Genomic DNA, 13,942 nt, shown 5'->3' with positions numbered 1-13,942 from the left:
ATGTTGGTCAGGCTGGTCTCAAACTCCTGACTTCATGATCCGCCCACCTCAGCCTCTCAAAGTGCTGGGATTACAGGCATGAGCCATCACGCCTGGCCTAAAAATCTTTTATACTGAATTTTTACTGCAGCTTTCCTATGTTTAGATGCACAAAGACTTTGCATTGTGTTACAGTTGCCTATAGTGTATATAGGACAGTCTGTCTACCGTACCTATACATATACACGTAACTATATGCTGTGCAGGTTTTTCTAGCTAAGGAGTCATGGGCTGTCCCAGAGAGCCGAAGTGTGGAGGAGGCCATTCCGTCTAGGTTTGTGTTGGAGGAGGCCATTCCATCTAGGTTTGTGTAGGTGCACGCTGTGATGTTTGCACAATGATGACATCACTGAATGGCACATTTCTCAGAATGTATCTGTCCTTAAGCAACCCGTGGCTGTTTGTCTTTAAATCAGACTTCCTAATCATGATTGAAATTCTCTTTGGCCCTTTTTTCTTCTTCATCTGTCAGTTTGTGAGTTCTGCTACGTAGTGTTCCCACTCAACTGACCCTTATTTCTTGTTCGTTAGAGGTAAACAGTCTCAACTCTTTGAACTGATTCATTTAGTTTTTAGCTCCATATTTAGCCATGAGGTGTGTTGATTGCTTCCTCTTAACATTGCTGACTACGCCTTACTGACCGAGCGTCTGCTCACCGTGGATGAAGAAGATTCTGCTCCCGTACCCAAGACCCCAACTCAGTTCCCATGCATGTCCTACTCCCGCCTTCCCGGAGAGTGTGTGTCCTGATTTTACTGGGTTGCCACTGTTACAGCCGAGTCCCCACGCTCACAGCCAGATCATGGGCTCCACGATGGCTGTTCCTTTTCCGTGTACCTTTTTTGAGTTAAAAATGTTATTTTTGTTTGTTTGTTTGCTTAGTGTTTACATGCTTATCCCTGAGTCAGCACCATGCGTTCTGCCGGTATCTAAAACTCAGCTTGGGTACTCAGATGTGATACCTGAATTCCACCTGCGGAACTCTCAGAGCTGCTTGATCTGCTCTGTTAAGACCAAGGAGTAGAGCTGCCGTCCTGAGACTCCCTCCCCACTACCCCCTTCTCTTGGAACTCCTGAAGTGGCCTTGTGTTTTCTGATCTCCCTTGCTTTTTCCTCCCGTCTCTTGCTCTGTTTTCTGGGAGGTTTCCTCGTTGTTGATGTCCAGTAGTTGTATGGAAGATTTTGTTCTGCTGTTGAACTCATACTCCCTGATCCCCCTTGTCTTCCATGCACCTCGTTCTTGGCGTCCTGTTCTCATTTCATTCATGGACACAATTTCTCCACCTCCCCAAGGACACTAATGGTAGACTTTGGTTTTCTTCTTCCTCCACCATACCTGTATTCCTTCCAAGCTGCCTTTTTTTTTTTTTTTTTTGAGACGGAGTCTCGGTCTGTCGCCCAGGCTGGCATACAATGGCTTGATCTCAGCTCACTGCAACCTCCGCCTCCCGGCTTCAAGCGATTCTCCTGCCTCAGCCTCCCGAGTAGCTGGGGTTACAGGCATGCGACACCATGTCTGGCTAATTTTTGTATTTTTAGTAGAGACAGGGTTTCACCATGTTGGCCAGGCTGGTCTCCAACTCCTGACCTCAAGTGATCTGCCCACCTCAGCCTCCCCAAAGTGTTGGGATTACAGGCATGAGCCACCGTGCCCGGCCTTTTTTTTTTTTTTTGGAGACAGAGTCTCACTCTTGTCGCCCAGGCTGGCATGCAGTGGCATGATCTCGGCTCACTGCAACCTCTGCCTCCCAGGTTCAAGTGGTTCTCCTTCCTCAGCCTCCTAAGTAGCTGGGATTACAGGCTCATGCCACCATGCCTGCCTAAATTTTATATTTTTAGTAGAGACGGGGTTTCACCATGTTGGCCAGGCTGTTCTCAAACTCCTGACGTCAGGTGATCCGCCCTCCTCAGCCTCCCAGAATGCTGGGATTACAGGCGTGAGCCACTATGCCCCGCCCCAAGTTGCTTTTAATTTTATGTTTGTTTGTTTGTTTGTTTTGGTTCTGGATTGGATCTTATAGGCCACCTTTAGATGTCTGGGGTCCCTTGGACCACCCCCAGCCAGGTTCACTGGGAGGCCTCATAGGACGTGGCAGGAGCTGACTTATTACAGCGGAAGGACATGGAGCACGGTCAGCACAGGGCAGGGCACGGGGCAGAGTCTGGAGGAAACAGGTGTGAGCTTCCAGCATCCTTTCCACGTGCAGCCCACGGGACGCGCTCCATTGCCCAGCATCGCATTGTAGCGACAGGAGTGAAATGTCCCAACTAGGGAAGCCCTTCAGAACCTCAGTGCCCAGGGTCGTTCCGGGGCTGGTCTTGCAGCAGCCTCTGCCTGGTTCTTGCTCCCAGTGTCTGGGCACAGCTGAGGCCCAGATTCTCATGTCACCCTCTGCTGGTAGAGGGAGGCACAGTTGCCTCAGTACGGGGAGCTGGTGGTGGAAGCTGGGGAGTGACTGCTGCTGCCTTGTTTGTGTCCATGTTTGTTTGCCATATACCTGTCACTCAGCATGTCTCATGTATTTCTTCTTTTTTTTTTTTTTTGAGACAGAGTTTCGCTCTTGTTGCCCAGGCTGGAGTGCAGTGGCGCCATCTCAGCTCATCGCAACCTCTGTCTCCTGGGTTCAAGCGATTCTCCTGCCTCAGCCTCCCGAGTAGCTGGGATTACAGGCACGTGCCATCATACTGGGCTAATTTAATATTTTTATTAAAGATGGGGTTTCTCCATGGTGGTCAGGCTGGTCTTGAACTCCTGACCTTAGGTGATCCGCCCAGCTCAGCCTCCCAATGTGCCAGGATTACAGATGTGAACCACCACACCCGGCTGTCTCACGTATTTTTAACAGCTTTTTAAAGATATAATGCAGGGCTGAGTGCGGTGGCTCACGCCTGTAATCCCAGCTCTGTAGGAGGCCAAGGTGGGCATATCGCCTGAGGTCAGGAATTCGAGACCAGCCTGGACAACATGGTGAAACCCCATCTCTACTAAGAATACAAAAAAATTAGCCAGGCGTGGTGACAGGCGCCTGTAATCCCAGCTACTGAGGAGGCTGAGGCAGGAGAATCGCTTGAACCTGGGAGGCAGAGGTTGCAATGAGCTGAGATGGCGCCACTGCACTCCAGCCTGGCGACCGAGCGAGACTCTGTTATCAGAAAAGAAAAAAAAAGATATTCACGTACTATTCAAATCGCTCACAGTGTGCAATTCTGTGGTTTTTAGTATGTTCACAGCACTGTGTACCCATCACTACAGTTAATTTCAGAACATTTATCTTCTGTGGCACAATCATAACTCACTGCAGCCTCAACCCCCCTGGACTCAGGTGATCCTCCCACCTCAGCCTCCTCAGTATCTGGGACTGCAAATGCACACCACCACACCTGGCTCATTTTTTTGTTTTTGATTTGGGGTTTTTCTTTAAGAGAGGGTCTCATTCCATCACCTAGGCTGGAATACAGTAGCAAGATCTTGGCTCACTGCAACTTCTGGCTCCCAGGCTTGAGCGATCCTCCCACCTCGCCCTCCCAAGTAGCTGGGGCCACAGGTGTGCACCACCATGCCCGGTTTTTTTGTTGTTGTTGTTTTGTTTTGTTTTTTGTATTTTTAGTAGAGATGGTGTCTTGCCACATTGCCCAGGCAGGTCTTGAACTCCTGAACTCAAGCAGTATACCCACCTGGGCCTCCCAAGATGCTGGGATTACAGGCATGAGCCACCTAATGAGCACGGCTACTTTATTTGTAGTTTTTGTAGAGACAAGCTTTTGCCATGTTGCCCAGGCTGGTCTCGAACTCCTGGGCTTAAGCAATCCTCCTGCCTTGGCCTCCCAAAGTGCTGGAATTACAGGCATAAGCCACAACCCCTGGCCAGAACATTTTTTATACCCCAAAAAGACACCTGGTACCCTTTAGCTGTCAGCCCCAACTTCCATCTCCCCCAACCCCTGGCTACCACTAATCTTCCTTCTCTGTAGATTGCCTGTCCTGAGCATTTCATAGAATTGGGGCCATAGACTGTCACTTAGTGTAAGGTTTCCAGGGTGTATCCAACTTGGAGCATGCCTCAGGCCTCACTCTTTTTCATGGCTGAATTATTCCATTGGTGATGTGCTGTATTTTGTTTATCCATTCCTCATTGACGGGCAAGTTGTTCGTTACTGAATCTTGGCTGTTAAGAAGAATACTGTGCCTCGCGTGGTGGCTCACGCCTGTACTCCCAACACTTTGTGGGGCTGAGGCAGGAGATCGCTTGAGCCCAGGAGTTCAAGACCAGCCTGGACAACATAGCAAAACCTGGTTTCACAAAATATACAAAAAGTAGCCGGGCTTGGGGAGGCATGCCTGTAGTTCCAGCTACTTGAGAGGGTGAGGTGGGAGAATCGCTTGAGCCTGGGAGCCGGAGGTTGCAGTGAGCAGTGATTGTGCCACTGCACTCCAGCCTGGGTGACAGAGTGAGACCCTGTCTCAAAGTAAATACATGAAATAATACTGAATTGCCTCTGAGACACATGTTCAAGCAAACCTGCTGTTTTCAGCCTTCATCCACGGCCACTCGTAGACACACTCAGGCCACGCCACGGAGCTTTTGTGGGGTGTAAGGCAGGCTGTTTGCCTGTCCCCAGTGCTGCATTCAGCCTCGGCCTTCCTGGGTCGGCTGTGTCAGGTCCCCGTGTGCGTCTCATTTCCAGCCCCTCACGTTCTGTGGCTGTGTGCCGCCTCCCCTCTTTCTCCTGTGGATTCACGCTGTGGACAGCATTCCTTCACTGCCATTCCAGTCGGGGGCTGTTGCGGGAGACACAGTGCTGTCCTCACCCGGGAGGCCTCACCTCAGAGCTCTGTGCCGGCTTGCTGGGTGAGCAAGATTTTCATCTACATTTTACCGTTTTTTAAAATTTTTTACTTTTTATTTTATTATTACTTTTTTTTAGACAGAGCCTTGCACTGTCGCCCAGGCTGGAGTGCAGCCGTGCGATCTCGGCTCACTGCAGCCTGCACCTCGTGGGCTCAAGCGATTCTCCCACATCTTCCTCCCAAGTAGCTGAGACTACAGGCGTTTACCACCACTCCCAGCTAATTTTTTGTATTTTTAATAGAGATGGGGGACTCACTTTGTTGCTCAGGCTGGTCTCAAACTCATGGCCTCAAGTGATCGACCCGCCTCAGCTTCCCAAAGTGCTGTGGTTATAGGTGTGAGCCACCGTGCCTGGCCAGCTTTTCCTTTTAAGATGCATGGTATTTGGGATTATTGTTTCTCTGTAGTGTGAGGTAGCAGTCCCATTTTCCCTTTTTCCCCGTACAGACGTCCTGTGGCCCTTGTTAGGCACTGTGGCCCCGCTGACTACTGTTTGGGGCATTTCCCTCCTTGGCTGTCAGGATTGATGCTGCCAGCCATAGCGTCAGACACGGTGTCTGCATGTGGATGCAGAGGCACCCGGTTTTTCCCCCTCGCTCTGGAGGAGCGGGCTGGAACCTCTCGAAGAGAGCGAGGCTTATGTTGGGGAAGTGAGGCTTTCCTTTAGCTGCTCCGTGGCATCTGGGGGATCAGGCTGGGATGGGACGTGTGAGTGTCTTTACTGTTTGTGTGGGTGTTGGTGGGCATGGCCCAGACTGCAGGCCCCACAGAGGGTAGCAATGCCTCAATGAGCTGTGTACTGAGCCTGGTGGAGCCTGTGAGCTGCCGAGGGTCCCTGGCCAGCTTGCCCCAGGGACAGCTTGTCACTCATGTCCGGTGACTGAGCAGTGGTGGCACACCCCAGGGGAGAACTGAGTGTGTTGGAAGAGGCTCGTGTGACTCTTTTTGGGAGGGCCTGAGGGGTCCCCAGGCTCCCGCTGACCTGCACATTCCCTGTGCTGTGTGTGTCTGTGCTTTGTAACTTCAGGGCCCCATGCAGTCTGTGTAGCACGTGCCTTGCAGCAGCCCTGAGACGAGGCAGGTCCAGGCCAGGCCCCATTTTACAGTGAGGCTCAGAGAGGCCCCCAGCCTGGCAGAGCCTCCCCGCTTCCTGCCTTATGTGGGTGGCTCTGGACCTAGCTTTGCAGCCTGGGCTGCCACCAGTGACCTGTGAGCTTGAGCATCTTTTCACGTCGTTGCTGGGTCATCCTCCAGCAAGGTGCCTGTTCAGGTCTGGTGACCATTTCCACTGTGCCTTTTCTGGCTGACATGTCAGAGTTCTTTATATGATTTGAATAAAGCTCTGTTAGCTAAATGTGTTGCAAATAGCTTTTTCGGTCTGTGATTATCTTTTGAGTTTTACAAATTGTTTTTGAAGAACAGAGGTTCTGGATTTTATGTGGTTCAGTTTGCCAATCTCTTCCTTTATGGATTCTGTTTTTAATGTCTTAGTTAAGCAGTCTTTCCTCACTAACAGGTCAAAATATGTATTCTGAATTTTTCTGGAAGCTTCACAGTTCAACCTAAAATCTTTCCTTTAGGTCATTAATCCACCTGGGGTTGAGTTGTGTGTATAGTGTGAAGTGCTGTCCCCTCTCCTTCTTCTCAGATGAGGGCCAGCTACCCTGCACCCTGCCTGAAGAGCCCGGCCCCCCTGTTCACCCATGCAACTGCCCCCTGAGCCCCTCAGTATCCTTCATCAGGGGTCTGCTTCTCACCCTCTCTCTGGTTCCAGGCGGTCTGTTTGTCAGTCCCTGTGCCAGTACCACACTGTCTTCATTATCATGGCTTCTACTTTTTAAAAATCACCTCTATTGAGGTATACTTTATATGGAATAAATGCATACACTTCAGGTGTGCAGTTTGATACATTTGGACAAGCATATATAATCTTGTAACGCTGCCCCAGTCAAGACTGAGAACAGTCCCAGCACCCTAGAAAGTCCCTGTGCTCCGCAGGCAGCCCCCGCTGCCCTCTCAAGCCCCTGGCCCGGTTTCTGCCACTGTAGACCGAGCAGCTCTGAGTGTCCTAGTGCCCATCATCATCAGCCGAGCAGCTCTGAGTGTCCTAGTGCCCATCATCATCAGCCGAGCAGCTCTGAGTGTCCTAGTGCCCATCATCATCAGCCAGGCAGCTCTGAGTGTCCTAGTGCCCATCATCATCAGCCGAGCAGCTCTGAGTGTCCTAGTGCCCATCATCATCAGCCGAGCAGTTCTGAGTGTCCTAGTGCCCATGATCATCAGCCGAGCAGCTCTGAGTGTCCTAGTGCCCATCATCATCAGCCGGGCAGTTCTGTGTGTCCTAGTGCCGCCCATCATCATCAGCCGAGCAGCTCTGAGTATCCTAGTGCCCATCATCATCAGCCGGGCAGTTCTGTGTGTCCTAGTGCCCATTATCATCAGCCGAGCAGCTCTTGAGTGTCCTAGTGCCCATCATCGTCAGCCGGGCAGTTCTGTGTGTCCTAGTGCCCATTATCGTCAGCCGAGCAGCTCTGCGTGTCCTAGTGCCCATGATCATCAGCCGAGCAGCTCTGAGTGTCCTAGTGCCCCTCATCATCAGCCGGGCAGTTCTGAGTGTCCTAGTGCCCATGATCATCAGCCGGGCAGTTCTGTGTGTCCTAGTGCCCATTATCGTCAGCCGAGCAGCTCTGAGTGTCCTAGTGCCCATCATCGTCAGCCGGGCAGCTCTGAGTGTCCTACTGCCCATCATCATCAGCCGAGCAGCTCTGAGTGTCCTAGTGCCCATCATCGTCAGCTGGGCAGCTCTGAGTGTCCTAGTGCCCATCATCATCAGCCGAGCAGCTCTGTGTGTCCTAGTGCCCATCATCATCAGCCGAGCAGCTCTGAGTGTCCTAGTGCGCATTATCATCAGCCGAGCAGCTCTGAGTGTCCTAGTGCCCATTATCATCAGCCGGGCAGCTCTGAGTGTCCTAGTGCGCATTATCATCAGCCGAGCAGCTCTGAGTGTCCTAGTGCGCATTATCATCAGCCGAGCAGCTCTGAGTGTCCTAGTGCCCATTATCATCAGCCGAGCAGCTCTGCATGTCCTAGTGCCCATTATCATCAGCCGAGCAGCTCTGAGTGTCCTAGTGCCCCTCATCATCAGCCGGGCAGTTCTGAGTGTCCTAGTGCCCCTCATCATCAGCCGGGCAGTTCTGAGTGTCCTAGTGCCCATTATCATCAGCCGGGCAGCTCTGAGTGTCCTAGTGCCCCTCATCATCAGCCGGGCAGTTCTGTGTGTCCTAGTGCCCATGATCATCAGCCGAGCAGCTCTGAGTGTCCTAGTGCCCCTCATCATCAGCCGAGCAGCTCTGAGTGTCCTAGTGCCCATCATCATCAGCCGAGCAGCTCTGAGTGTCCTAGTGCCCATCATTATCATCAGTGGAGTCACAGCACAGAACTCATTTGTTTCCGGTCTCCTTTCCTCACTGAAACGCTCTCAAGATTCAGCCGTTCTGCTGCATGTGCCACGTCTGCTTGTTGCTGTGTGGTGGTCCACCAGTGAACTTGTCAGTTTTGTTTATCCTTTCTGTTGATGGATGTTTATTTTATTTGTTTCCAGTTCCGGGCTATTAGGAATAAAGCTGTAAGCATGTGTAGACCTAACTTTGTGTGGACACATGTTTTTTTTTCCTCTTGGGTGCATACCTGGGATTGGAACTGCTGGGTTCTGTGGTAAGCACCAATCTCTTCCAGAGTGGCTGTCCCCCTTGACACCCCAGCAAGGTTGTCCCACAGCCTCGCCAAGGGTTGGCCTTTGAGTTTTATCCTGGCCACTACAGGGTGGTATTTCATTGTGATGTTAATTTGCACTTCCCTGCTGAGTAACGATGCTGCTCATCTTTTTGTTGTACTTATTTGCCGCTTGTATTTCTTGTTTTGTGAAATGAACATTCAGATTTTTTGCCCATTTGTTTAAGTGTTTGTTTTATTCCGAGTTATAAGAGTCTGTTGTTTGTTCTGGGTATAAGTCCTTTATCAGGTGCACTTGCCAACACGATATTCCTATCCTGTGCCTTGCCTTTCTGTTTCCTAGACAGTACCATTTGAAGAACCAAATGTTGTTTTTTTTGGGGGGGGGGTGGGGGTTTTCTTTTCTTTTCTTTTGAGACATTGTTTGCTCTTGTTGCCCAGGCTGGAATGCAATGGCCTGATCTCAGCTCACTGCAACCTCTACCTCCCAGATTCAAGCGATTATCCTCTCTCAGCCTCTCAAGTAGCTCGCATTACAGGCTCCCACCACCATGGCCGGCTAATTTTTTGTATTTCTAGTAAAGACAGGGTTTCACCATGTTGGCCAGGCCGGTCTCGACCTGACGTCAGGTGATCCACCCTCCTTGGTCTCCCAAAGCGCTGAGATGACAGGCGTGAGCCACCATGTGCAGTCTAGAACCAAATGTTTTAATTCTGTTACCATTTTTTTTCTCTAGTCAGTGCTTTTTGTGTCCTGTCTTAAAATTTTTCACCTAGCCCAGGCAGCAAAGATTTTCACCTGCATTTTCTTCAAGAAGTTTTATAGTTTTACTTTAAGATATATGCTATTTGGAATTGCTATTTCTAGATGGTATGAGGTAGTAGTCACATTTTTTCCATTTTTCCTCATACAGATACCTCGTTTCCAGCACCATTTGTTGAAAAGAGAACCCTTAACTTATTAAAGTATGCGGTGCTTTTGTCGAAAATCAACTCACTTTGTGTGTGTGGTTCTTCCCCAGGACTCTCTCTTCTGTCCCACTCTTCCCTGTTTCGGTCTTTATACTGTTACCATGCTGTCTTGATCACTGTAGCTTTATATTGAATCAGGTGATAGAAGTTACCCAACTTTTCTTCTTTTTCTTTTTTCCAAAATTGTTTTGGCTATCCTAGGACCCTTTGCATTTCCATATGAATTTCAGAATCAGCTTGTCAGTTTCTAGAAACATTTTCATTGGAACTACTTGAATTTCTAAATTAATTTGGGAAGAAGTGCCATCTTAGGCAAACTGAGTCCTCCAATCCAGTGCCATGGTAAGGTGCTCCATTTATTTAGATCAGTCTCATCCTATATTTTCTTGTAGTTTTCAACATATTGGTTTTGCACACATTTTGTTAAATTTATTCCTACATATTTTGTGGTTTGGGATGCTATTATAAATGATTTTTTAATTTTCCACTTATTTGTTGCAAGTATATAGAAGTACAATTAGCTGTTGTATATTGATCTCGTATCATGTGACTTTGTTAAATTCATTCATTTCTGTAGTTTGTTTCTTTCTTTTTCTTCTTTTCCTTCCCTCCCTCCCTCCCTTCCTTCCTTCCTTCTTTTCTCTCCTTTTTTCTTTTTTCTTTCAATAAAAACAAGGTCTTCTGTGTTGCCCAGGCTGGAGTACAGTGGCTATTCTCTAGTGATTTTTTTCTTTTTTTCTTTTTTTTTGAGATGGAGTTTCTCTCTTGTTGCCCAGGGTGGAGTGCAGTGGCGCAATCTTGGCTCACTGCAACCCCCACCTCGCCAGTTCAAGTGATTCTCCTGTCTCAGCCTCCCGAGTAGCTGGGATTAAAGGCATGTGCCACCACACCCGGCTAATTTTGTAGTGATTTTTTTTTTCTTTGAACAGGGTTATTTAGAGATATGTTACTTATTTTCCAAATAATTGAGAATTTTTTAAATAGATTCTATTGCTCAGGATTTTTCATTCAATTCTATAAGGCCCAGACAACATACCCTCTAATATTTTAGTCTGTTAAAAAATGTTGGAGACTTATTTTACGCCCCAGTATATGGCCTAACTTCATGAATATTTCATGTACACTTAATGAATGTAGCATTCAATAGTTATAAAAGTCCCCTCCGCAAGCTGGAAACCCTGGGATGCCAGTGTCATGGCTCAGTCCAAGTCCAAAGGCTTCAGAACCAGGGAAGTCAGTGGTGTCACTCTTGGTCCTGGGCCAAAGGCCTCAGAGCCCTGAGGAGAGAGGAGGTGCTGGTGACATCTGGGAGTCCAAAGGTCGGGGGGCCTGGAGGTGTCCAAGGACAGGGGAGGAAGAGTGTATCCCAGCTCCAGCAAACAGATGGACATATTCGCCTTATCTTTGTTTTAATTTTATCTGGGCCCCCAGCCTATTAGATGGTGCCCACCCTCATGGAGGGTAGATCTTCCTCACCTGGTCAGTCACCTCAGGAAACATCTTCTCAGACATACTCAAAATAATCCTTTACCGGGTTTCTAGGTGTTCCTTAATCGGCCACCTTTGACCTTTGACACCTAAAATTAACCATGACACCCACACCCACCTCTGGCTGCTTTCAAGTTTCTATTTTCTTGCCTTTGATTATCAGCCAAAGTTTTGCTGTGATATAATTAGAATTTGTGGCTTGATATATTTTGTTAGGCTCAGAAAATTCGCCATGAGCTTTTCAAATATTGCTTGTGTTCTGTTGTCTTTCCTATCTTCTTCTGGGTCTCTGGTTACACATGTGTTCAGTCTTTTGCAATTTTCAATGTGTCCCTTATGCTTTCATCCATATTTTCCATTATTCTCTAAGCTTCAATGTGGATATTTCCTACTGATCATTTTCCATTTTACTAATCCTTTCTTCATCTGTGTCTAAGCTGTTTATTTCATTATTGGGGCCTCAATTTGAGTTATTATGTTTTTCAGTTGTAGAATTTATATTTTAATCTTTTTGATAAATTCTGATTACCTGCAGAAATTCTCCATATTGTCTTCTAATAACTCCAATATTGGTATCCCGTGGGTGAGGGTGGGGGAGGTGTCTATTTCCTGTTTTTTCTTTTGATCTTATCTCCTAATAACCTAAGGAGTTTTTCTTTTTTTCATGGATTCTAGACAATATGTATGAAAAATTGTAGAGATGACTTGAGGCTTCCTTTGATGTTATCCTCACCAAAGAGCAGTTCTGTGCTTCTGCCTGTTGGTCAAGGATGGACAGCTCGTGTTCAGTAGAGGCTGAGCTGGTTTGAAACTGGACTTCCCAGCCTGTTTCTGGTTAACTCTTACTCCTGGGATGGGACCCTTCAGGGACCCCACCCAAAGCTGGGGTGCTTTTTTTTTTTTTTTTTTCTCTTGAGATGGAGTCTCGCTCTGTTGCTCAGGCTGGAGTGCAGTGGCGCGATCTTGGCTCACTGCAAGCTCCGCCTCCTGGGTTCACGCCATTCTCCTGCCTCAGCCTCCTGAGTAGCTGGGACTACAGGCACCCGCCACCACACCCGGCTAATATTTTTTTGTATTTTTAGTAGAGACGGGGTTTCACCCTGTTAGCCAGGATGGTCTCGATCTCCTTACCTTGTGATCCGCCCGCCTCGGCCTCCCAAAGTGCTGGGATTACAGGCGTGAACCACCGTGCCCAACCTCAGGGTGCTTTTTTTCTTTCTTTTTCTTTTTCTTTTTTTTTTTTTTTTTTTTCTGAGAAGGAGTCTTGCTCTGTCACCCAGGCTGAAGTGCAGTGGCATGATCTCGGTTCACTGCAACCTCCACCTCTTGGGTTCAAGCAATTCTGCTGCCTCAGCTTCCCGAGTAGCTGGGACTACATGTGCATACCACCATGCCCGGCTGCGCCTTTCCTCCTAGACGGACACTGAATTCCAGTGTTTGTCCCTCCAGCTCCATGAGTCTGAGAAGGCCCCACTTAGCTTCTCAGCCTCTTAGCTACCACATCCCTCTCAGCCTCCACCCCTTGAACCCCTTGACTTCCGGGCAGCAAAAGCATCGGGGCCAGTTGCTCCAAATTGGGTCTCACCTCCACACTTCCTTCTCCTTGGGGTGCTGGTCCTCGCTGACTTGGTGGTTCTCTGACACCTTTAAAGAAACTTCTTAAAACCTGGGTTGTTATCTGCAAGAGGGTCGGTCAGTTACAGAGTAGTCAGCCATGGCCATAAGCAGAACTCCGTTTCATCCACTTCTGGTGCCCCCCCCACATGACCCCCCACACATCTGGGGCACTAGAGAGATAGTGCCCATCAGAGAATTGTCTTTTGACAGTGGTCACTCTCACAATTTGCCGGCAAACATTCTGGGCATACAGGGCTGACTCATTCGGGACTTAGCTGCCATAGGCTTGGATTCTTGTTGGAAACAGCTGCTATAATTTATTCTGATGAATTACTGTTCCAAAGATGGTATTTCTGAGCTTTCCAAGAACACATTGGACATCAGTTCTAGTTACAGTGAAAGTGGGAGGCAGTGGAGAAGGGAAGCATTGGAAGCTCAGCGCTTGTCTGATCAGGTATATAATTTGTAGAGACCAAAAAAAGGTGACTTCTCCCATCCAAGTACTAACCAGGCCCGACCCTCCTTAGCTTCCGAGGTCAGACGAGATCAGGTGTGTTCAGGGTGGTATGGCCGTCGACAAAAAAGGTGACTTCTAAATAAACAATCCCTGTGTTCACCTGGTGGTCTTCTGGAGGCAGCTGAAGGGCACCTGGATTGTGACATGCCCAGGGGCCCTGGGCTGTGTGTCTATCCTCCTCTGGCAGGGCCACTGCCTGGCTCACAGCCCGTGATGAGTGTGTGGCATGCAATGGGCACACAGGCATTGATTGAATCTTTTGAAGATAAAACTAAGGTATTTTTGTTTCATTCTCCTGCTCAGATTACCCGGAAGTTCAGGCTGAATTCTGAAGGCAAACTTGAACAGACAGTCTCCATGGCAACCACTACACAGCCAATGACTCAGCATCTTCACGTCACCTACAAGAAGGTGACCCCGTAAACCTAGAGCTTCTGGAGCCCTCAGGAGGGCCTGGCTACTGTGTCTCAACGGTTCGGCTCCTTGACAGACAGTCCCTGCAGCAGAAGTGGGTGTGGCCGTGAGCCTCTGCAGGCTCAAGAGTGTTGTCCAGATGTTTCTGTACTGGCATAGAAAAACCAAATAAAAGGCCTTTATTTTTATGGCTGAGGATTTTGAATATTATCACTTGCGTAGGCTGTACATTTTTTTTTATCTGCTGATGTTTGTTTTCCAAAGTGTTCCCTAAGAAATTAAGAAGGGGGCTGGGTGTGGTGGCTCACGCCT

The 13,942-nt window shown here is 48.6% G+C and overlaps 1 protein-coding gene across 2 annotated transcripts in view; it reads left to right on the top strand.

The window, feature by feature from the left end:
• The window catches only part of THAP4 (THAP domain containing 4), a 55,069-nt gene extending 41,251 nt beyond the window's left edge, over positions 1 to 13,818 (top strand). For both annotated transcript variants that reach the window (XM_034955582.4, XM_008965605.3), the window contains one exon: positions 13,520 to 13,818. In XM_034955582.4, coding sequence (XP_034811473.2) covers positions 13,520 to 13,639 — 120 coding nt within the window. In that variant the 3' untranslated portion in view covers positions 13,640 to 13,818. The remainder of the gene's footprint in view (positions 1 to 13,519) is intronic.
• Positions 13,819 to 13,942: the final 124 nt, after the last annotated feature.

Source organism: Pan paniscus, chromosome 13 (assembly GCF_029289425.2).
Source record: "Pan paniscus chromosome 13, NHGRI_mPanPan1-v2.0_pri, whole genome shotgun sequence".
NCBI classification, from domain to species: domain Eukaryota; kingdom Metazoa; phylum Chordata; class Mammalia; order Primates; family Hominidae; genus Pan; species Pan paniscus.
Note: the sequence above shows the minus strand (reverse complement) of the source record. Positions and strands in the feature narration are given on the sequence as shown.